The 25,718-nt window shown below is 37.0% G+C and overlaps 1 protein-coding gene across 1 annotated transcript in view; it reads right to left on the reverse strand.

Moving 5' to 3' along the window:
- Positions 1 to 371: 371 nt before the first annotated feature.
- Positions 372 to 25,718, reverse strand: part of PTPRM (protein tyrosine phosphatase receptor type M) — a 292,405-nt gene continuing 267,058 nt past the window's right edge. The window contains exons 23-28 of the mRNA XM_042464433.1: positions 23,447 to 23,620; positions 20,865 to 20,996; positions 11,905 to 12,030; positions 5,926 to 6,089; positions 2,684 to 2,819; positions 372 to 1,171 (exon numbers count right to left, since the gene is read on the reverse strand). Of these exons, the coding sequence (XP_042320367.1) occupies positions 1,118 to 1,171; positions 2,684 to 2,819; positions 5,926 to 6,089; positions 11,905 to 12,030; positions 20,865 to 20,996; positions 23,447 to 23,620 (786 nt within the window). The 3' untranslated portion in view covers positions 372 to 1,117. The remainder of the gene's footprint in view (positions 1,172 to 2,683; positions 2,820 to 5,925; positions 6,090 to 11,904; positions 12,031 to 20,864; positions 20,997 to 23,446; positions 23,621 to 25,718) is intronic.

Raw genomic sequence — 25,718 nt, forward strand, 5'->3', positions numbered from 1 at the left:
ATTTGTCCATCCATCTCAGTTCCATCAACCATTCCTCTGAAATCCAGGTTTTCACAATTTCATAGCTGCCTGCTGCAGATCCTTCAACCTGAGCTGACGTGGATTGATTTGGAGGATTCATATACACATACTCTGCGTTCTGATATTGAGCTATGGCCCTAGGAATAGAAACCATCCATTCAGCTGCACTAAAGCAATCATCCGAAAGCCTTTCACAAGGTTTAACCTTAGCCAGCTATATATTAAATGAGATTTTATCATATATGTAATTATTTATTAAGTTGCGAATCCAGACAAAGTAAACAAATGTTTACAATATAATACAATAAGCATTTCCAGAGCTTAATAAAAATGATTGTCACTCACTGTGCTTCACAAAAGATTTCTTTTTAATGAATAAATAATTTGATGAAATCAAAAAATATTTACAATATAAACAAATGGGGAAAAAGCTTTGGATATATTAATCTGATCCTCCTGTCTTTATTTTTTCTCCATTTTCATAATGGACTTCTGTCAAGTCTCTCCTTTCTCAGACAATACAAGTTGGACAGAAAAATGCAGCTCTGCAAAGTTAATGTGGTCTGTTTGTGTAGCTATTAGTTTGGTTTAAGCTACAGTGGCATTGTTCTATTAGGAGCAAGTAAGATACAAATGTAACTAAAATACATTTATCAAAATGCTAGACGGCATTCTCCACAGAACAAAAATGTACACTAGGCCCTGACGACAACAACAAAGGATCACTGGCAAGAAAAAGTACAACAGAAACATAAAAATTTCTTCATTAGAGTAGAATTGTGCTCTTTAGTTTACCAGATGACTAGGCTGGTATATCAAGTTGATGGGTTTATATGATAGTGGTTTTAAGCCACTGAAGTGAGTTTGTGTTTTACTGTGGGATTGTAGGTGTCTCAAGCAGCAGCCATACTGTGGAAAATGGGCAGTGCAAGCATTTTTTTTGGAAAGACTCTCTTGGGCTCTTAAAAAGAGCCAATACAAAGCAATAGAAGCGTAACACTGAGAAGTCCTTGTCTCTCTTACACACAGATATCATGAAGCAACTCGCTTTGATTGTGGCAGTGAAAGGTTTTGATCCCTCCACATTTTTGTGCCATCAGCCAGAATTCAAGTACTCCAAAGCCACTTCATAGCAGAATTTATATTGATCCTGGAGGAAAAAACAAAATATAATGTCAGTTGTAAAAGGGAGTACACCAAGGATATGTTCTATTAATTAAAATTACATAATGAAACCATTTTCTCTTCTGTGCACATTATTTATTTTGTTGGCTGTGGTCAGTGTGAATGAGTTTTCAAATCTTGTTTACAATGTTAGTGAGATTATTCACATGTAGAGAATTGGTAAACAGAACACCTTGTCATATAAGTTCCAGATTATTGGGGCCGGTACTAGCGTTAAACCCAGCTATCTAACCCAGTCAGCAGATTATCCAGCCACTCAAATGCCCCATCAGACAATAAATACTAAAAGAAAATTAAAGGCAAACACAAGGCATGCTCTGGAATCACTTGTAGTTTGGCCAAAGAAGATGTTCATTCTTGTCTACCATAGAGAAACAGCATTTCTCTCCTTATCTTTTAATTATTTATCTTATTTATTTTATTTTAGTACCAAAGTCATCTAACATTGGGTCCCCCTACTGTACCTTCAGAATGGACCTTGAGTTTATTTCAGAGTTTCTGCAATGATTTCTGCACATACTCATACTTTTATTATTTTCTGTTCTAATTTCCTTTCTCCAATGCATCTAATGCCTCTAATTTTCCCCAACTACACATCTATTAGTTATCTACCTTTACAGGTTTTTCTAGCTACACATTTTGTGTCAGACAAACTGCACAGTGACAAAACTCCTGCCAGCGTGAACCTGTTGGAAGATAGATGAGATAAAGTGTAGCAAATGACCCATAAACCACACTGCCCAAATACTTCATTTAGCTATCCAAATGGAGCTTTAACAACATGCCAAACAATTTCTGACAGTGGATTTTCTCCTTGGCTACTTAAAAAGACAGGTCCACTGCTACTGTTTGTACAATAGTATTCAGCAAAGTAAATCATACTATCCTTAGGCTTTGAGTTTTCTTGTGTGTGTGTGAGAGAGAGAGATGCTGCAACGCATTTCAACAATTCTGTATTTAAGAAGTTCCATAAAGCACTCTACAAGGAAATAATTGCTCTTGGCCCTTTGTTTCTGAACTCTTTTAATCTTTCTGCAAGATAGAAGAGCCATAATTAAATGCAATACTCTGAATGTCAAACTGAAATTCACAGTCTTGATAAATATTAGGAGATTAAGCTATTTATAAAATATATAATTTGAAAATCTGGCATTTCATTTTACATGACTATTATTTCTGCCATACAAAGGCTGCTCTACATGTGGATTGCCACTGCCAGAAAGGGAAATTAATAAGGATGTTCTGTTGAAAGTTTTTAAGTTTTCATAAAAATTCTAGCATACACAGAACACGTCTCCTCGGGAAGAAAGCAGTGTAAAAATACTTTTACAAGTCAAGTGATTTCATTATCCTCTTTAGAAAACAACAGACATGCTTTTATGAACAGCTCTCAGTATAAATCTGGAAAATGTCACTGTGCTTTCTGATAATAGGAAAGAATTTTCTACTTAGCGGTGTAGTTTTAAAGAGCTCATACCAGAAGGTCCACCATATTAGGCTTATTATTCCTCAGGGTCTTCACAGCATGGAATACATCAACAGCTCTCTGGTGTCGCAGCATTTCACAAACAATACTGATTGCGCAAAATGTCCCACTGCGGCCTCCTCCATTCCTGTAAGAAAAGCAGCAAAATGACTTGATTATCTTTTAGCATGGTGTTCGTTCCTCTCGGTGTTGTTTCCCCTCAAAGTACCAAACTCTCAAAGCCTCCCACCCCCCAAATAAGTTTATTCATATGTTGACAGAGCAATCGCTATTAATGATGTATCAGTCAATCCCACGTGGAAAGATAATACTGCAATGAAGCTGCAGCAAAAGCAGAAGCAGTATGTGTAGCAGTGGGTCTCAGACTTTGGCACCACAAGTGTTGAAGAACTACAGCTCCCAGTATACTTTACCACACTGGCAATCTTAGGTGGGGGTTGCTCTCTGGGAGTTGAAATCAAACATGAGGACTTGGATTTAGAAGTCACTTGAACTACAGGCCTGGTCCTGTTGTTCAAGTGACATACATTTAAAAAAAAGCTTAAAATTATTTATTAAAATAAAATCCAGATATAATTTTTAATTTTATCTAATTGTTTTAAGTACAAAAACAAGGGGAAATACTAATTATGGTCCAAATCCAAGTCTGCCTGTCATCCTAGGAACTAGAAATAGTGATGTTCCTTGCTGACCTTAAACTTTTTCTTTTCCTTTGTGAAATTCCTCAACTCTGTACCATTATTTGGGGAACTCAGTGAAATGATTATTCATTAATTGGCTAGGGTATCTGGTTAGGCAGTTATGACATCATTAACTAAAGTAAGGACCTTGTAAATGTTTCGAATTCACATTTATGATTGTGGCACCATTGCCACCACTGAAAATGCTCCTAAGACCCAGCTTAAAAGCCAGACAGCCATTCAAGTGAAGGGGTTCTATGGTGCTGGCAAGTGAAGTGACAGATGCTGAAGGAAGACATGTCCAGTCCCCTTCTGCCAGTGAGTTGGGATGGGATAAGGACCCCGCAAGGTCCCTGCTTCTGCTTGTCATACTGTGGCTCACTTGTGAGGGAGGAATGGAATGTCGTCCTTCAGCACCCTGATCACCATCACAGCAGAATTCCTCCCCTTAATATAACTGTCTGGCTTTTAAGATGGGTTTTAGGGAGTTAGATCAGAGACAGAGAGCACTTACGTATCCTGTGCAGAATCTTGGGCAAAGATTTAGAGGCCAACTCCGATAAAATGATCTTGTCTAAGGGTAAGAGATCCAAAAGAGACAGGATAGTGCTTCCATTTTATTTGTTGGTGGCAAATATTTTCTTTGTTGTTCCAAACCACAATTATGGTACAGCTCTTAAAAACATTAATACTAATCAGGAATTTATATTAAGAGAAGGGGAGGGGTTGGACAACCCTACATCCTGACCCTAATCCCTTAGCAATGTTTGAAGTGGAATATTGTGTTTGCCTTAAGAATATGACAGTGGCTTGCTGCAAAAATGTGAGACATAAATGTTCAGAAGCATGATTAAATATGGCATTTAATAATGCTTCATCTCTGGTTATTTTTAATCTTCAAGAGAATCTCTCTCCTTCTGGAAACTCGATTATTTCCACAGCTATTCTAATCAGCATCTTTAGGCTGCACTTCATTGAAAATAATAAACCTTAATAATTACCAGTGAGCAGACTAGTTAGCTTGCAGTTCTTTAAAGGCAGCAATGAACAAATGGTTGATTTTCAAAGCAAGCCACAATATGGCACATCTGTCACATCCAGGCAGCATGAAAAGAAAATGTTCCCTGCTGCCAAAATACTGGATGATAGTGTGCCATTCTTTGAGCATTTTAATTAAAATAAAGTCATTTAAAAGGATTATATTGGAGGGTAGTTTTTTTCTTTTTTCTGTGCCGCCTCGAAGTGATGTGCATGTGGGTACGCGCATGAGATGTGGTACAACCATTTAACAGCATGAGTAATTGAAAGAGATAAGATCAATTTGCATTAAAAAGGACCTCCCAGATGTGGATCTCAAAGCATTAATGAGCTAATCCTCACAAGATAAAGAATTATAATTTTCATTCAACAAGTAGGAAAACCACAATACAATAAGATAAAACTATCTGCCATGATCAGCTGTGGTAATTTTTCAGAAACTTTTTAATGGAAACACTTGGAAGATATGTACATGCAAGGTGCTTCTTTAAAAAAAAAGTTGTAGTCTTCTGCCCAAAGCCCCAAGATTTGGCTTGGCTCTAATTGAGATTTTGACTGAAGTCAAATAGGTGTTATCCAGGTAATTTGTCATGGTGTGTACATTTCTCCTTCTAAATTAGTAGCCACATAAAGGCCAAACCAGTGTAAACTGTGTAAGTATACTGTAATTCAAACAAATTCCTCTAAAGGCTGCTTTTCAGCAGAGGAGAGAAGCTGCTATTGACCTCAATGGCAGTTGGCCTGATAAAATCATTTCGGGTGGGAAGGATTTTATCTGGGACCTCCTCCCCTATGGCTGCTATTTTAAGAGGCGAAAACATTCCTATGGCCAGATACATCTTTCACTGGGATAGATGACTTTTCCTAAGTCACGGTGACACTTTTGCCTTAGGTGGCAGACTGGGGCCAGCTTGTTGGTGGACTATTCTGTGGAATGAGAAAGAAGGTCAAGGGTACAGAAGCCATGAAGGAAATGAGACTTTGGAGAAACAGACTGCTCAGGGCTGGTAGATTTTCTACTGTGTCTGCTTTTCATTTTCCTTCCCCACATCATGACAGAGTTACTCACTGCCACTGTGTTTCCTCAGCTGTCCATCATGGAGGGCTTAGCACTGGCTTTGGCAGGAAAGCAGATGGTAAAGTTTCAACAAGGCTCTCCAAAGTATCTGCTCACAGTCAGACACTGTGAGTAAAGTAGCCTTGCAGACTATGGCACCACTACACTGCAGTGATATTATTTGCTGTCAAAGTAGTAGCAGTGCAATTTGAATCTCATCTCTGTCACATGCTTACCAGTTTGCCTTAGGCAACCTAAACTGTCTCACCTTCAGTTCCCCCATCTTTAACAGGGACATAATAATACTGGCTTACCTGTTAAGTTTTATATGTGATTGTAAGAATTACAACTCAATAAGAGATGTGAGGTGCTCTCAACACTTGAAAACTCTGTGTTGGGATTATTATTTTAAAGACACATAAGCTGGTGATGATCATCGTAGAACTGCATCAACTTACAAGCAATGGACGACTGTACGACCTTCACCTCCATTGTATTCTTCTTGCCACTTGTCCACTTGACGTATGAGTTTCAGAAAAGAGCGCTTAGACACAGGAGTGTCTCTATACATGGGCCATCCCAGGAACTGAAATTGCTGCACCATTCGATAGCCATCCTGGGGCTGTGGGGATCCAACCAACAGGAGAATAAAAAGACAGCATTATTTATTCTACAACTATATAATATAAACATCACACACTCCAATCAACACTGAATGTTCTTGAAGTAGATTGCTACTACTAATAATTTAGTAAAACAAATACATTTGGGAGTTATGACTTGGTCTCTTAAGAATGATGCAGATGGTATTCTAAATAGCAGAAAATACAAATATGTTGGAATGCAACAATGGCACACTGCAAGAACCAACTATGCAATCATTATTATAGCAATCGCAGGCCAGCAAAATGAAATTTGCAATACTGTTCCAAGTATGGCTGCTGTCTTTTCTAAAATGTGCTTGTCAATTTAAAATTCTCAGAATGAACTTTCATTGTCTGATGACTGCTTGTCAAAAATGAAAAATCAAGCCTTGTGCATCCAGAACAAATCTCACTTCACTAGCATCTCTCTTCAAATATGCATTTTATTTTATATAATGTAATCTGAATAAAATCTTCCTAGTAATTTTTACAAAAGAAAGAAAAAAATCAGATGAACTAAACTATTGAATTAACTATTAACTATTAAAAATGATAAACATTGTGAGGTTGATAAAGGATTCAAGTGGCACTTTGATTTAAAAAATAATAATCAGGAAGCTTTGCTTTTTATCTCTATCTTGCAGCCCTATGGCCTGGAAATGTTGCATGCTTAAATCCTTTAAAACTGTAATCCTCTAGTGCCAAAGATGCATCCCTAGAGCCATAGGAAGGAGCAGATCTTCCCTTCAAATCCTATAGTGATGCTAGGAAGTGGCCCTATGTCTACCTGCCTTAAATTATTATTTGATTTGTTATTAAATGATCAATTATTTCATTTTAATGTATGCTTTGTCTTTCTCCTGATCATTTTATAACAAACCAAATAATAATTTAAGGCAGGTGGACATAGGGCCACTTGACATTGGATCTCTTCCAAGCACCACCAAAGGCTTAATAGATAATAGATAATAAAAATGACACCTTGAAACAAACTAGTTATTACGTGTCTGTTAGGATAGAAATGTCTTTGCCAGCGGGCAAAAGGAGGTGGAGGTCTGATCTGATATCAGACAGGAAAAACATGCATGCATTTGAGGATCTGGCAAGGGATTTAAGGGAGGCCTCAGAGTCCTTTTTGTGGCCAACCGCACACAGAAAATTAGACGTGTCCTTGAGCACATCTAAAATAGATTTAAACAAAAAAATCCAGTGGAGGGTTGCAAATGTATTTTCATCACAGCTCTGATAGCAAAAGCCAAGGAGATTCCAAAGGTGGAACATTCCTATTTCCAGCCATGTTTCCTTTAGGAATGCAGAATCAATACAGTTCACCCTCAGCATATGCGCACTTGCTACATGCAGATTCCAGCTTATGAGGACGGCGACAGTGAGTGACAAAATTGTCGCACATGCCTCTGGCGCGTGTGCGCCCTGGCACATGGAAGTGCACCGCCATTCAATTAAATGGGACTCCAGCATACATGAAATATGTCTTATGCCGGGGTGGGGTGGGTCCAGAACGGATCCCCTGCGTATGGCAAGGGCGGACTGTAAATGACCAGATAAAAGGACTTGCAGTTTTGAGCTTGACTAAAATTCTTCTTCCATTGAGATGTCTTCAATAACTATGATATCCCTTAAATACTAGGAAACAATGGCAACAATGAAGAATAATCCTGAATATGACATTTTCTTTAAAATCTTGGTAGATAGCAGAGAATGGCTGATAAAGTAGGGCTTTCCAAAGAATGCATCCTGAGCAAATATTTTGCTTCTTACAGATGGTATTGCTTTTAAAGCATGATTTTATAAATATATTAAAAGGCTACACATTTCAGTAGCAGCAATACAAAGGAATACCACAAAGTCTCAGACCTTGAATTTATATTGGCTTCAAATCTTCACATGTGAGTTTAAAAAAATCGACCAGTTAGTTTTTGTGAGCTTTGGTATTTTCAAAGAAATAGAAATAATAAAGTTCATAGAGATATGCTATCAGTTTTTTAAAAACCATTCAAATTCTAAAACAGAAACAGTTAGGATTGAGAAAGGTACTAGACAAGGTTGTCCACTTTCCCCTCTATTATTTATCATGAGCATTGAGATATTATGTAATGAGATAAGAAATAATAAGGAAATTAGAGGAACCAGAATAAAAGGACAGGAATATAGAATAAAAGCATATGCAGACGATTTGGTTATAATAGTGGAAAACCCTTTGATAAATGTGGAAAAAGCCCTTCAGTTGGTTGAGGTTTTTGGGGAATGTGTGGGCTTCAAAATAAATAAGTCCAAATCTGCAATGGTGACATGTAATTTGAGGAAAAAGAAACAAGAAAATCTACAAACAAAAACAGAAATACAAATTCAGAAAAAAGTCAAATATTTAGGAATATACATAACAAATAAAAATAGTGATCTTTTTGATAACAATTATAGCAAAAATTGGCAAGAAATAAAGAAAAATTTGGAAACTTGGTCGAAACTACAAATATCTTGGTTGGGCAGGATTGCATTGTTTAAAATGAGTGTACTTCCCAAAATAATTTTTCTATTTCAAAATTTACCAGTAATTAGAAACGATCTAATATTTGGACGATGGAAAAAAGATATACTGAAATTTATTTGGACAAATAAAAAAGCAAGAATAAAGTGGTCATCATTAACAGATAGTAAGGAGAGGGGAGGATTAGGTCTACCCGATCTTAAATTATACTACCACGCATGCTGCATAGATTGGATTTGGGAATGGATACACTTAGAAAATCAGAATCTACTAAAATTAGAAGGGTTTAACCTAATTTATGGCTGGCACGCATATCTATGGTATGGGAAGACATCTAAGAACAAAATCTTTAATGATCATATAATTAGGAATTCATTAATTAGGGTATGGAACAAATATAAGGAGAAAATATATAGGTCTATCCCAGATTGGGTGTCCGCACACGAAGCTTTATTAAAAAGAACAGGAATAGAGAGAAGAAACTGGTTAAGGTATAAAGAAATTTTAAAAACAGAGAAGGGAAATTTTTTAATGAAAGCAAAGGAAGAATTAGAAGAAAATGGTATCAAACTACAATGGTTTTCATATTTACAACTGAGTGAACGATACAGGTTAGATAATAAACAACCAGGTGTGAGCAGGGAAGAAACTGAATTAGATGTGATTATTAGGGGCGGTAATAGGAAAGGGCTAATTTCAAAAATTTATAAATTATGCTTAAATTGGAATTGGAAGAGGAAAAGATCAAATCATGCATGATTAGTTGGGCAAAAAATATAGGACACCCAATAAATTTGGAAAGATGGGAAAAAGCCTGGGGAAAAGATCTAAAGTTCACACTATGCATGGATATAAAAGAAAATTTAATAAAAATGATCCATAGATGGTATTTGACCCCTTCCAGATTAAGTAAAATATATAAAAACAATACAGGTATATGTTGGAGATGTAATGAGAAGGTTGGCTCTTTTTACCATATGTGGTGGACTTGCCCTAAGGTACAAACTTTCTGGTGTAGGATTAAGGAAACTATACAAAAGACATACCAAATTGAACTAAAGCTGGAACCTGAGCTGTTTTTATTGAATATGGTGGAGAGTAAAGAAATTAGACAGTATCTATAACCAATATTGTATTTGATAACTATTGCAAGAATGTCATTAGCTAAAGTCTGGAGAAACTCTGAAGTTCCCACAGTGGACACATGGCTTTGTAAATCGTTGGAAATAGTAGAAATGGATAGGATAACTATGGCCTTAAAGGAAAAATATGAAGAGTCAAAAGAAATCTGGGACCCACTGTTAAAATATTGCAAAGACAGATGGAAGATATAATATAACACCTTAAGTAATCTCAACCTTTAGCATTTCTACTTTCCGAGTTTAAATAATAATGTTGTAATATAGCAGTAAGGATATGAAATAACGAAGAAAGCCTAATGTTTGGATGCAGTCTTAGTAGATGATTAAGAGTTAAAAAAAGTATAAATGTTGATCGTAGTTACAGATACATTATGTTTTTAGAGAGAAATAATTTTGATTAGCCGTTAAGAAGATATTTACTGAAACTAATCAGGGGGGGAGGGGGGTGATTCTAAGGAATGTATATAAAAGATTATGAAAAAGCAATAATCTGTGGGTGTAAATATTTTAAACTTTAATAAAGATTATTTCAAAAAAAAAACCCCACTCAAATTCTTACTTCATTTGCTCAGAAGTAATTTCTGTATTACAATTTATTTTGAGTAATGTTACCATCACAACGTTAGTAATTTTTTTCATGTCCATAGCAAGGAGTACATATTTGTAAGCAGAATGAATCATAGAAAAAGACGGGAGTGTCTTAATAAAATCAAACCCAACTTCATTTCTCCCTATTTTTTAAATTTAACCAAACATCCCTGTCTTCTAAAACCAGTAAATGATGGGAAAGTACAAATGGTAAGGGCATTTGACTACTTCTGTTCCCCACCCCCTAGAATTCAAACACTGGGCTCAACACTCAGGTAGCTAATGATGATGGTGTAAAGATATTGAATAAATCTAGTTAGTTTGGTTTTTGAGAGTTCAGTGATTAGACTTATCTGTAAAATGGGTCCTTATAAATCATCAGATACCTTATTTAAAATTATTCCCCTACTCTAAACATAATGAGTCTCTGGGATATAATGGCTACATTTAGGCATGATGCTAATCCACAATTTAACTTTTTTCTGGGCAAATTTCAAAGTGCTGGTGGTGACCTATTAAGCCCTATATGGCTCAGGTCCAGGCTGCTTGGCAGACTGTATCTCCCTCTATGACCCGGCCCAGGTCCTGAGATCCTCTGGAGAGACCCTACTCTCTGTCCCTCTTTATTGGCCTTCCACCGGCAGGTTAAAACCTTCTTATGCAGGCAGGCTTTTAAAAACAGAATGTTGTTAGAGGACCAGCTTAGGGAGTTGTATCATTTTAAGTATTTAAAATTTTTATCTTTTTAACTATATTTTCATTCTTTTAATAAATAATCTATTTAATTTTGTTTTAATGTATAACTTTTCTTTTTGTTCTTCGTATTTTTTTTTTAATGTTGTGAGCTGCTCAGGGTCCCAGTTCTAGGAAAAGAGAGGGAAATACATACATACATACATACATACATACATCTTTAAGAGGATGAACCCCAGCAAGGTTTGGGATCACTGAGATGACACACTGAGCTTAGAAGACATGCTTTTCCCAGTAAAGAAACAGGTTTGTTGGTCATATCATGTGGATTCTCCCCAACTGGTTATGTTGCATTCAGTTTGCTTTGTTTTGCAATGAAACATTGTTACATTATCATTGGAAGAAAACCATATACTTAATTTGCAAATCTAACATATTTAATATGTATTACTGAGGAAATTCTTTTGCAAAAGTAGAATATGCTTATTGCAATAAATATGTATTCTTGTTAATGTTTAATCCTCACTTCCTCCTTTGTCTCTTTTCCAGAGACTGGAAAATTCTGCTTCATTTTAAAATTAGCTGCAGTTTATGTTTTATGATTGTATATAGTTCATGTTAACTGCATTGAGACCAAATTGCAAACTGTGGTTAATCTAAAACAAACGTGAAAGTTTCCACTTCTTGCAGCCATGCCAGAGGAAGAGAGGGAAAGGAAAGTGTACAAGTCCAAGCCTTGCTGTGGCTTGTTCCCATAATGATGGTTTAATGGTATGTTAGTTAATGGTGCTTCAACTCTTTAATATGTGAACCCATTTTCTTCTACTATCGTAAGTAAAATAAATGACTGAGTAAGGTCCTTACTCTTGACGCATTATAAATCCGGAATATCCGGCTGATAATGTCTTCTTCTAAATCAGCAGAAACAAACTCCACCTGAATAGGACCATGTCGATGAACCCCATTCTCAGGCCAATATTGTGGACATAACTGTAAAACAAAGAGATCAGTCCATATTTAATCAATATTATCCAGAAAACATGTTCTAAGTATTATCTTAAAGCACAACACCATATACTTTAACCAACTAGTTATGATATACAGATAGGGTAGGCCAAATACCAGACCTGACTTGTAACCTGACTTCCAAATCCTCCTCCATCATCATCATCACCATCATTATTTTATTTTTAAAAACCTAAACAATACAAGAACGTTTTGAACGGGGAGGGGGAAAAAGAATTCTTGTTCAAAGGTCAAGCAGGTGTATTGGTGCATTTTCATTTTAACAATTAATATTTTATTTGTTTTTCTTCATCATAGACAAACATCCCTCCCCAAAAATAACAATGTAACAACCTATAACATTACCTTACTTCATCCCCACTTCTCCTACTATCCATTTACCTTCTTTATTCTATCCCTTCTGCATCTACTGTATCTCTTCTACATGCTTTCTAATAATTCATTGTCTCCTCTTAGCCTCATTCTTAACTACTTTCTTTTTTATCATTTCCTTGTTATAATCTCTCTTTCTTATTGTCTGTTCCTAGCCTTTTTTACCTACTTATACCTTCTACCACTTACTTTACCTTTAAAACTCTAACATTTTGTGCTTATTATATCTACAATTTTCATTCTTTACCTATTCTAAAACAAAAACAAAAAACCCAACACTACAAAATGTAAAAGTACTTTACCTCCCAACTGAGTGTCCGTACACTCACATTTACAACTTCATTTAATTACCTTGTCATCAACTTGTCTATTTGTCTTTGTGATTTTATTGCTACACTGCATTTGTCTTACTCTATCTAACTCTCCTTTAGACTACTTTAATCCTTTGCATTTACTTTGTATAATATATATGCATCTATTATTTTCTACTATTTTCTATGTCCTTAATATTGTGTAACCTTACTAATTCTTTTATCCATCCATTTCCACTCCTACTTTGTTATTGTCACCTCAGACCTATAACTGCTGTGTCTCCCCATTGCTCTTTCATAAATCTAATTACCAGTTCCCATTCCTTTTAAAATTTTTCTAATGTTTTGTCTCTCAGTAATTGTGTGAATTGTGAAGTTGAAGGCTTTCATGGCCGGCATCCAGTTTCCACAGATGCTGGCAAAAACATCAGGAACAAACTCTGCTAGAACATGGCCACATAACCCAAAAAACTTACAAAAAATTATAATTGTGTGAATTTATGTGATCCAATAATATTTGTGTATTTTCATGAGCAGTGAAGGCAGCCAGTTTTGTTCGGTGTTGCATTAGTGGTGGTTTGTCTGGTAGCTTCCCCATATGCTTAATCAGAGCATATTCTGGGTGTGAAGAGGGCAAAGCTATATTTGGACTATATTTTAACCTTTAAATTCTTCTTTTTCATGAAAATCCCCCCTATAATTTCTGAAGAAGAAACAACACAGGAATAATTCTCAGCCTCTGAATAGCAATAGCATGTACATTTCTATATTGCTTATCACTGAGCTCAGCACTCTCTAAGTGGTTTACAATCTGTAAGTTCATTGCTCCCAACAAGCTGGGTACTCATTTTAAGGACCTAGGAAAGGATGAAAGGCTGAGCCAGTCTTGGAGCCCTCCAGGATCGAACTCACAACCTTGTGGCTGCATACTGGTATAACCACTGCACTATCAGGTCTCCTTTAAGCTCTGAAGGTAAAATCCTGCTCATGCTCATATGTTTATATATTTTACTGCAATCAGTAGGATTTATTATTATAAATGTGGGTATATAGTTGCAGTATGAACATTTCACATATGATTGTAGACCACTCTGAACATAAACGTTTACCAAGTGATTTTTAAAAAAAATTAAAAACACATGCACACCTATTTAAAATATATTTATCAGTAATTTAATTTTAAACAACAAACACACAGAAAAGGAGTAAAAAGCTCTACTGCCTGGGAGAAACAAAACGTCTTCATCTACTTCCAGATAAAACTAGGACATGCATGGACTTCTTGAGGAGTGTGTTCCACCACTCAAACGATCTGCTTTCGGTAATTCAGTCAGTCTATTTATTACGTCCATAGATCCAAATTTTAGGGATTCAGTCAAGATACAGTGGTACCCCGGGATACGAATGCGCGCCTTACGAATTTCCGGGTTACGAAAAAAATCCAATTAAAAAACTGTTCCGGGTACGAAGGTTTTTTCGGTTACGAAAATTTTTTGGTGCTTTTCGGCGCTATTTCACACGGAAATCGCGGCTTTTCCCCATTGCGCCAATGGGTTTTTCGGCTGCGAGTATTCGGGTTACGAAAGCGGCGGGCGGAACGATTTCGTAACCCGGGGTACCACTATACAAGTTCTCAGAATTCCCCACAATAAAATTCCCCATATACTCTAATTCTAACTCTAACTGTCCTTTCATACACAGTGGATTCTGAGTCTAGCTGCTTCAGAGAGAAATCTGACAACTACAAGAGAGACATTCAGGCATTTATCTTCCATCAAGAATTTTACATTAAAAAAGGTCTGATCTTCCATTCATCTTACTTAATAATGGATACATTTTGGCTTGTCAGATTTGATTGTAAAGTCTACAATACAATAGAATATGTTACATAGACTCTACGTCCAAGATATTAGATGGGCATCTTCTTTAGGAATAAGGAACATCGGCAAATCTACCACAAAGTAGTTCTATGGAATATACATTGCACCTTTCCTTAGAGAAAAAAACACTGATACTTGCCTAGAGGCAGGGTCACCAAATAATTGGCAATATGGAAAAGGCCATTGTAATGTATGTGAATCATACTAGGGGAACAAGAGACATAAGAAAACGAACGCAATTCACAGAAAGCTATCTCCAGTAGCGTTAATTTAAGATGTAGGAGCAATGTCCAAGCTCAGATTAAAGAGAAGGGATGAGGAGAGGCCAATAGATGCAGCTTTCTTTGCTATGCATTTGGACCAGCGACTAACATAATTATTTTGTGCCACATGTTTAAGGAGACCCAAGCCTCATCAAATATCGCGGGACCTTCCCTTATGCAGGGGATCCATTCCGGATTCCCCCGTGTAAGGGGAAATCCACGTATGCTTGCTCCCCATTGCAAACAATGGGGTGCATGCTTGCGGCACGGGTGTGTGTACCATTTCTTTAATTGTGGTGCGGGTGCACTGTACCATAACCTTCATCCATAAATTGACGGCAAGCCACGAAATTCTACTAGATAAGGGACTTTCCTCTGTTTTCAGCAATAACACACAATTAGGAATGCAATTGGGAAACTGCAACAATGACCTCAGGAACTTTTCCTGTTGTTTATCCAGCTCAGGAGATAAACCCCCCCATCCACATACTGGAAGCATATAATAATTGTGCCACAGTTTTGGCATTAAACATTTCAATTGCTAATGGAATATAGAGGCCCCCCCTTTGAGAAAAAAATATTGAGTTATTGCGGATGAGCTTATTTGCGCTTTCTTAGAAATAGCCTCAAAATGAGGTTTCCATGTCAAGGAATGATGGAACATCAGCCTCAGGTACATAATTTTTAAACCTTTTCTAGAGTATTTCCATCAATTGTCCACTGAAATTTAGAAAATCTGTTCTCGAAGACCATTATTTTGGATTTTCTGCTTTCAGTAATTAACATTTTGCCTCCTTAGAGCACCTAAAGCAGGGTGCTCAAAGGCTCATGAGCTCTTACGCCCATGAGACCTTATCACTGGCTAACCTAGCTAGAATTGAATTGAGTTTGGTATCTGGAGGACCACAAGTTCCGCCATCTTAAAATATAGAAGAATCACATAGGAAGACATGTTCCTCGACATTTTTGGTGCCAAGCCTATGCAGACAACACTGACTGCTTAAATTGGATCAATGATTTGAGTTTGCCACTCTCCAATTGTAGCCACCTTATTTCACATAATTTCATCCAACTATTGCTTGCTACTAAATTCTTAAATCCTTCTTGACATTTAGAGTGACAGTTTGAGATACTCAACACCAGTTAAGGAACAGCCTGTGACAGCATGCAGGGGTGCTGTCAAACACTTCAACCTGTTGGGCATTATGTGAGGCACAAACACTATCAAAGACCCTGTCACTCTCCTCAGGGCATAGTAAACATTTGGGATAGCTGGATAATAAACCTTAAATTCCCAGAGGCAAAATTTTGCTCTTTGTCCAGTGATACTGGATAATATCAGCATTGCCTTCTACGGATTTATATATCTGTGAATGTCTTTTTCCCTTTTAAAAACTTGCCCCAGAAAACTTAAGTTATGGGAAATAGTAGCCAGAGGGGATCATAGCCATTACAGTGCTGTATTCTGGACAATTTAATTGTCAGATAATATTGTGTAGGTTGAATAGCTTTACAGGGCTTTTTAATCCTTCACCTCCTACTATTCAAGACATCACTTTATAAGTGAGCCACAGATTCTTTAACAGGGCCAGACACATTGCAGAAAAAGAAGAAAAGGGAGGGGGATCCCAAATGACTACAAAGATATACATATGCAGGAATTATTCTGGCAGGATTTGCAAAGAATATATACTAAAAAGAAGCAGGTGCAAATGGCAACTCTTCCTGATACTATGAGAACTGAGTTCATAGTGAACATAATACTTTGAAAATAATACTAAAGTATGGTTCCTTTCAGGGAAGCAGAACATTTTTGCTCTTGATGATCACATATGATGCTAGCTTGGGGGTGTCCATATATGTTTGCATGAAAGCACAAAAACACTTCCTAGTGAATCTCTTGTCACCCTAGGACTAGAAATCTTTCTCGCCACCCCTAACCTCTAAGAAATTGGTAAGACATCAGTGGGAAGAGGAAATTAGGGTATTCTTAGTGTGTTGCCCTGAAGGTCTTTGGGGAGTATCGTAGGGTTGCAGATTAGGCACTTCTTCTGTAGTGCCCAAGCTAGCACAAAAATGAAAAACAGGAAAGCACCAAATGGGGGGAAAGAAGTTAGGAGGGTGGCAAGTGCACAGAATTATTTTCAACCTAGAATTACAGATCCATAACTGTTCCATATTCAGTAAGACTACAAAGGTTGTTAAGGTATGAGGTGATCATTCACATAGTCTTACATAGTCATTTACATAGTCTTACTGTAAGACTATATAAAACCTTGTAAATGATCACCTCATACCTTAACAACCAGCAGTCAGACTGGATAAAGGAGATTTGTTGGGGCACAAAGATTATGGGGTTTGACAGACTGCCCTGAAAGGGTGGGCTGGAGCCACCCGTTTTTACTCCTGATGGAGGCTGCACCAACCAAACAACGTGGCCTGAAAGTTAGTTCTTTTTAGTATGCACGGCGGGCACCACGAGTACGTCAATGGCGCACACTTGCACAGCGATGATGTACGTGCGGTACCATGATGTTTAGACACTGCACCGCATTTGCATAATCATGGCGGCCCCCATGTGGACAGGGCCGCACCATGATGGTGCCACCACCGTGCGGTAGGGTTTGGGAGCATGAGATCGCTCCACAATTCCGAGTCCTAAAATCGGCCCCAGACTGCCGTTTTCCAGCAGTCTGGACCAGGCCTATGGTTCCAACTCCTCCTGTCAGCAAGTGAAGCTATGACAATCTGAAGCACACCCCTGTTGCAATTCTTTGTCATACCCTGGCTTGCTGGCGGGTAGGGCAGGAAATGTCATCCTCCTTGTGGTCCAATCAGCAGCTGAACAAACCTCCTTTGTTCAATTCACCTGCAGGCTATTAAGGTAGATTGATGGGATGGACTACTGGGCTAAGAGGTATAAATACTAAGTAGCCAATGTAGAATATTGGCAAACAATGCTACAATCATGTTTTCCAACCTTGGTTTTAATTCACACCACAAAAGTAATCCAATCACATTGCACAGGTCAGAATCACAGCAGAAAGTTTAGCCCTTCCCTCTGCAGCCACAATCCCAAAGACAATAACTCCCCCCTATTAATGTCACCAGAAAACGTCTCCTTGGAAGTGTCATTGTGGATGTGTATGTATTGCAACCACCTCTTCTTTTATACTTTGGATTTAAGATATACAGTATATATTTTTAAAAAACAAGTATGTTGTTAAACAAATGGTTATTGGTATGTCTGATTTGTCATACATTCTTCTTCAGTAGAGACGCCTGAGAGTCATTTTGCAACAGACATGTTGGAGACATTCTGTTTGGCTGGCCTTAAAAGTGCCCCAGTGAAGATTTCAGATTCAAAAGAATTTGGCTTAATAAATGTATTTTTATGCACCCGGAGGGTTTCGCTTTCTTTGATTCCAATAAGTTAGAGTGAACATTATACTCAAGCACTCCCTTTCTCTTTTTTGGCTAAAGTGGTTATCAAATTTCTTTATTTTGGTTTATTTAAGCCACTGATGAGGAATCTCTCTCAGTTCAAGGTCACCAAGCCCTCACAGCAAACCTTCCCAGGGTCTCCATGAATGGGACTTGATAGTCATTAATTAAAGTTGCTTTGATTTCAGTGGATCTACTCTAAGGAGGATTAACACTGAATTTTGCCTATTGCCATTCTTGCAGTATTAAACTACATGCTATACACGTGGCTCATGGCCTGAGCAGAAAGGATTCTCCCGTCTCTCCATTTCACACTGAGGCATGCTGTGGTTACTAACCTCATGAGTGTCTATTCATTCATTAGACTCAATACAGAAATAATGAAATACGTGGACAAATGAAAAAAGATAATTAAAAATTAAAAGTAAATTAAAGAATGGAAGTCATGACTTTAACTGAAATCTGTTCTCTCCCTTCTCATTTTATCCTTTGAATCCAGACATGAATCCCTAAATTATATGACAGTCAGCATGGTGTAACAGTTTCAGTGTCGGACTAGGACTCTGGCAGACCAGGGCCTGAATCCCCATTTAGCCATGGAAACCCACTGGGTGGCCTTGGGCAAGTCACATTCACTCAGCAAACCACCGCTGAATAAATCTTGCTAAGAAAACCTTAAGATAGGATTGCTGTAAATCAGAGTTGACTTGAAGGTATGTAACAACCTGTAAATTTACAACTTGTAATGCGCATTGGCAAAAGTATCAAAACAGATGTAGTATGTTAGAGAGAGCATGGGCCAATTGTTTTAATATGTAGCTAGGACCACCAATGGAAGGCTAAAACAGCTTGTATATTCAAACGTGGCTAAGAAATTCAAATGTGCTTTTTAGTGGCAGCTAAAAATCTTGCTTCCCTTGAGGCTTCCCTCTTTCACTCTGAAAATAACCCACCAACACACAAACAAGGATTTTGCCTTTCATGCAGTTCCCTGGGGACAGGTGAGTGTGACTGGGATTCAAAAAAATATGCTAGAGCAGTTGCAGTTTGTACTTACTGATTTGCAGAAGGAATATTAGTTATAAATTTTAAAGCAAGAATATAGCAAAAGACTTCAACTGTTAATAAGAAATTTTTCTTTAGCTATTTTACAGTGTTAAAATTATTTATGAGGGGAAAAAACCACACAATATAACACAGACAGCATATTAAGCAGGCGATGTTCAATCACTTAGCAAAGGTATGTAAATAAAGAAGAACACATAAAGGGCTTGAAATTTAGAGGACGAGAGTCAATAAATGTGCCTTTCCAGTGGGAGCATTTATTTTAGTTCTTCGTGTGTTGCTCTAGTTTTATGAGCACTGGTGCTATAGAGCCTCTATTCATGTGTGGGTTTTGGAAAAGGTAGGTTTTTTGGAATACAGCTCCCAGAATCCCACAGGCATTATAGCTATTGACCATATTGGTTTAGGAATTTAATGATTTAAAAGTAACTTTCCCAAGCCCAATGCTTATGAAAGATGTTTTCATTTGGTCCTTTGGCTGCCTCATATAATTGTTTGTAGCCTAGGTCTCTGGGAGGAAGGGCAGGATATAAATCAAAGAAATAGAATATGACTAAACAACTAGAAATCAGTCCTATAAAAATGATGTGTTTTTGTTTGACCTAAGAAATTAAATGTCTATTGACAAGTATTACACTGGAAAAAAAAGTTTGTTCCCAGATGGATAGCTTCTAGCATTACAGTTCAAAAGGCTATGACTCCACTCTTTCTTCCTTAATGGATTTTTTTTAAAAGAAAAAGGACAGAAGAAAGAGTGGGAAAACACCGTAGAATTACAAACAGAACATCTAAAATCTCCTGTAAAATCCCATCGAAGAAGCAGGGCGTTTACATGATAAAAGACTCTTCTGAAAAGATTCCAAGATTTTTCAGGATTTCAGGATGGAACTGATTATTAGCAATCCTTTGAGCTATATATTCAACAATAATTTTCTATGGCATAACACAAGACGCATTCTTAGCTTTAAAAACTGGCAACATTTATTGAAATTATGAAGAAGTTTACTTGGGCTGGATTCAAACCAACTTTTTCACAGCAAGTTTTTTTTTTAATAGATTGTAGACTACAGTAAGAGGCCACTTATGATTTTTGCACAATAGCTGTAGCAACATTTGAATAAAAATGGAAATATTGGGCAAACTTGAATTCTTCATTTTCAAATCAGTTTCTTTCCGTGTTTTTAGCAGCAATTATCTCTTTCTCTTTCAAACAGGGCAACTGCTATTGTATTGCCATGGTTTCTACTGGGATTAAATTTGAATTGTGGTTAAGAAGTTTGCACTTTTTTGCTTAGGTCACCCTTCCTTCCTCCCATTCCTAAACAATGTATCAGTCTCAGAATGATTAAATATAAATTGAACATTGTTTAATGAGAAATTAGAGTTATGTCTGCCCATTACAGTACAATACTGTATTATATAAAGTACAGTTTCATACAATATATCTTACAAGTGTGACTTACTTGCGCTGGATCCACATCATTCAGCATAACTATTGATGTGCAGTGATAGTCTAGAACCAATCTCCAGAAATCTTTGACAGTATTTGGTAAGGGATGTTGTGTAACTATAAAAGCTGAAGGCTGTTTATAACTCTGTAAAACAAGGGGAAGAATAATTCAGTTATTCTGCAAACATAAATGTGCTCCTGCAACAGGGTGTTTATATGCACAATTAGGGTTAGGGTTTGGATAGAGCGGACCTTTAGAGTCGCTCTGGCATCATGACATTCAGACATAGGAGTGAAGGTGCACACTTTCCGGGAAGAAGCATAAAAACCCAGCTCCTTTTTAGTTTGGCTTTTCTCTCCGTAGCACAGCTTGGGAGCAATTTCCGGCTGGTTTTGTGGTATGCGTCATCTAAATGCCCTGCCTCGAAGCTGGCCGAAAACCTGCTTACTTTGACAATAGTAGGATTTTAGCCATCCTAACAAAATGTCTACTGCAATACCCAGACAGTATGGTATTCATAAATGATGGAGGTACTGAATGGCTTTAGAACAGCATGGAAGGGAAACATTGTACATGGAAGATGCTCAGGCATGCTTATGAGTAGAATTTACTAGGATATAACTGGAAACAATCTTATAAAGTGATTAATAAATCATAATCATAATTATAATCATAATCAAAATCAAATAAATAAATAAATAAATGTTTTCAAGCAGGGTAATCCCCATCTTGTTGCTGTACAAGGAGGAGCACTTGAGCTTTCCCATATACTCATCCTCTAAGTAGTAAACATATAAGAATAATAGATTTAATAAATGTAATAACCATTTGCTACTTTTTTATGACATCCAAAATCTACTGCCCAAGGCAGTTAGCTTACTGAGCCTAATATAGTTATGCTTGTTAGCTGGCCATGCCTAGTGTTGTCCCCCCCCCCCCATTTTTTAAAACCTTAAAAGCCCTCCAAAGGCCCTAGGTTTCAATGGGAGCCATTTTCACTGTTTAGGAGACTCCCTGGGCTCTTTTTGGTTTATGAGAGGTCCTTTTTCAAGCAGGAACTAACCAAGAATGCAGATTCTGATTTTCTTCATGGTTGAAAAAGAGTATCTATTGGGATTAAATCAGTCCAGGAGAACTGTTGAAACCTTTCAAAATTGCCCCCTCATCCACTAGGATGCATGAAAGGAGCATTTTTAGTTAACCTCCCCCATTTAAAAACATTTTTGAGAAGTGTTCTGGGGTGCCCCAGGGCCTGGATGTATCCCCTAGAGTGAACTTTCCCCACCGCTATACACCGAAACCTATACACTGAAAGAGTGCGACTGATATGAGAGGCAGTAAGTGGATGGGACACAGGTGTGGTGAGGGAGGAATGAACCTTGTCAGAACTCTTTGATTGTATCATACAGATAAAATTTGAGAACACTGCAGTGCAAAGGCTAATGCCATCATGACATAGTTGCAAGAGTATGCACAGGCAGTTTCTAAATCAGAGATGCAACTGTGGCTGCAAAACAAGTCCCAGTGCAGCAACACCAACAGCTATTCCCACAGTGTATCTGACAACTCTGATGCTACTACCCACTAATCATGAAGTTGCTCTCTGATAATGCCCCCATGTCACCAATCAAAGAGTGGCACCCATCAATGGGCACCTACCACAATTAAACCACCCAGTTTGGAGATAAACTTTCCACAACCCTTTATTACTACCAGGATAATGCTTAGAAAAAAGGATTGCTTTTACAGAAGATTGTTTAAAATGTCTTCACTCTTTTTCCAAAGTCTGCTTTCTTGGCATATGTGTATGTATGTGTGACAGCCTTAATTACTATTGCTCTAAAATGTCAGAGATACTCTACAATCTCTAGAGAGTGTAAAATATGTTTAAGTATCCTAGTGAAACCCTATTAGTGCTATTAAAACTTCCATTGCTGCATTTAATGGGGGCAGGGGAGGAGAAGAATCCTTTAGGAAATGTTCATTCAGTCAGAAATAAAGAGAGTGACAGAGGTAATGGCTGCTGTACTATCTATGCCAACAGGCAACTGTTTTCCCCCTGTTAATTGCTATGAAAATTAGAAGGAGAGAAAACTAAAATACTGCTGTAAAGCTTATTATGCTGATTAGCTGCCTTAGTGATGTAATGGGTAACTCTTGTTCTATTTAGGCATTAATACTCAAAGCTTTAGATAAGAGACATGCAAGCAGTTTTCATTTGTTATAATGCCTTTACTGTTGACTAGCCCTCTCAATAAAGCTTTTCGGCCTTAACAGTTATATAATACAAGTCAGATCTTAATGTGTTTTGAGAGTTTAAAGATTTGGGGCTAAATCCAATTGTTAGCCTGAACCAGAGCAGACCCATTAAATCAATGAGACTTATGTAAGTGTTGACTTCACAAGTCTTATTCTTTTGGTGGGTCAGTGGATAACAACTGGATGCTGCTCGCAGGGTTTTTGTTTTTGGCAGGGTAAGGGTGGGTTATTTTTCAGACTGTAATTTGAAAGATTTCAGCTTCCTTGTGTTGACTCTACAGCTTGATTAACAGTAACATTCCTCCCTAACTATTAATCTTAGGACAAGAGCTTACATCCATTAGTGCAGCATTGATATAATTACTGCTTTCTCCATCTATTGTGATGAGGAAAGGCAGGCATCTGTCTGGAGGAAGCACATCCATACACCGGTTCTTCTCATGGTTCCGTGGTAAAAGTGCTATGCTGCAATCCTCCACACGTAAAGTTGGAGTCACCATATTAAGAGTCTACAAAATTAAAATAAAATCAAAGTTAAAATTGTATGAAAGAGAGACTTGCACAGGTAGCTGAGATCAATACGTTTCTGCTAGTGAACTTCAAAATCTGATATTTTGCATAGCAGCATGGGCTCCCAGAGAGAGAGAGAGAGAGAGAAAAGGAAGGAAGGAAAGAAGGCGATAGTATAGTGAGGGCTGGCTCTGTGGTGTCTTGAGAGGGTTTCTGGTACACCGTACCGACAATCAGTGAGTATTTGGATTGAATCACAGAGCTACGTCAGGTGCTGGATGGAAGCCATTGTGCTACCAAATCAGCCACTTGCATAAAGAAATATATTCAGTGCTGGAAAAAGTGAAATGATCTCTAAAACTATTTCGGCCAGTATATTCCACACAGGAGTTCAGAGACTGGACAGTTCTTTTTTCAAAATGAATTCATTTGTTACCTTGTTACAAAAGAATCCAAAGGTTGCTACCGTTAACACACACACAAACACACGCACACACGCACACACACAAACACACACACACACACACACACACACAGAGAGAGGGAGAGAGAGAGAGGGGCGGGCGGGCGGATATTTTACTTTTTTTACTTATGCATTAAATTGCTCATTGTATTACTCATTCCTCCCCCCTTTTACAAAATTTCATCAATAAAGTAGGAAAATGACCTAAAACTAACAAAAAATCCTCTCAATATGCTGCACAGCATTTTACCTACCAATGGGCCCGAACAAACAGGCCAAAATAAAACTGCTTCAGGTCACTTTGGAGGTACAGTATGCTGTTTATTTTTTTATTAATATTTTTGAAATTTTACAAAACAAATTTTAGTATTTTTTCCATACATACATGTCCTTTTGCATCTTATTCATGTTTTTTTAAAAAAAACTAAATATCCCCTCAGTGCACCCCTTCCCCCCGGAGCCATTCCCTTCTTTATACTCCATCCAAAATGTTAATTCCTCCTGTGGAGGCAATTTCCCATCTTCTTTTCTTAGTACATCTCCAATAAATTTTTTCCATATTTCATCAAAATCATTTCTTTTCCATAATCCTTTTTTTACTTTCAATTTGCATGTTAATTTGTCATTAATTGCTAACTTCCAAACTTCTTTATACCAATCCTCCAATTTCACATTTATTTTTGTTTTCCAATTTCTTGCTATGATTAATCCCGCAGCAGTAAACAAATTTGTTTCAAGGTTTTTTTCTTCTTTCCATTCTACTTCATTGTATATTGATAACAATACTATGTTTGGTTTTCTATCTATCTTTACATTCATAATACTTTCTATCTCTAATATTACTATTTCCCAAAATTTTTGTACATATTCACATTGCCACTACATATGTATATATGATCCTACTTCCTGACAGCCTCTCCAACAATATTTTGAATTATCTTTGTTTATATTATGTAATCTCACAGGTGTCAAAGACCATTTCCAAATCAATTTATAATAATTTTCCTTAATTCACACCGATAAATTTTTCAAATGTCTTTGTCCCCAAATTTTATTCCATTCATTATCACAAATTTTACATCCTAATTCATCTTCCCATATTTCTTTTAAAATAATTTGGTTTAATTTTTTCCTCTTATTTTCCATTAATATTTTATACATTTTACTAGTTGTACCTTTCATATTTTCATTTTCCTCCATTTCTTTTCCTTTCTGGATTATTTGTTGAAATTGTGTATATTTTTCCCTTTCTATATTTTTTTTCCTTCCAATTTTTAAACCATTGTTCTATTTACATAAAATGTAACCAGGACATATTTTTCTTTTATATTTTCTATTTTTAACTCCATCCAATTTTCTATTTTATCTATTTTTCTTTCCTTTAATTCCTTATCTGATAAATCTCTTAGGTATGCTGTTTAAATGACACATGCATCTTAAGAGGCCAGAAGCTGTGCCAAAGTTATGCTTCAGTCCTTAGAGTGTGACTTTGGCGCAGCCTGTCTGTTCAGGCCCTATAAATAACAATAATGAATAAACATTGTTATATTAAAGTAGCAGGGATGTTACTAGTCATCCTTTTTTGTGCAAAAGAAACATAATAAAAGAAAGATTCAGACTGCCTATTAAACACA

This window comes from Sceloporus undulatus, chromosome 4 (genome assembly GCF_019175285.1).
Source record: "Sceloporus undulatus isolate JIND9_A2432 ecotype Alabama chromosome 4, SceUnd_v1.1, whole genome shotgun sequence".
NCBI classification, from domain to species: domain Eukaryota; kingdom Metazoa; phylum Chordata; class Lepidosauria; order Squamata; family Phrynosomatidae; genus Sceloporus; species Sceloporus undulatus.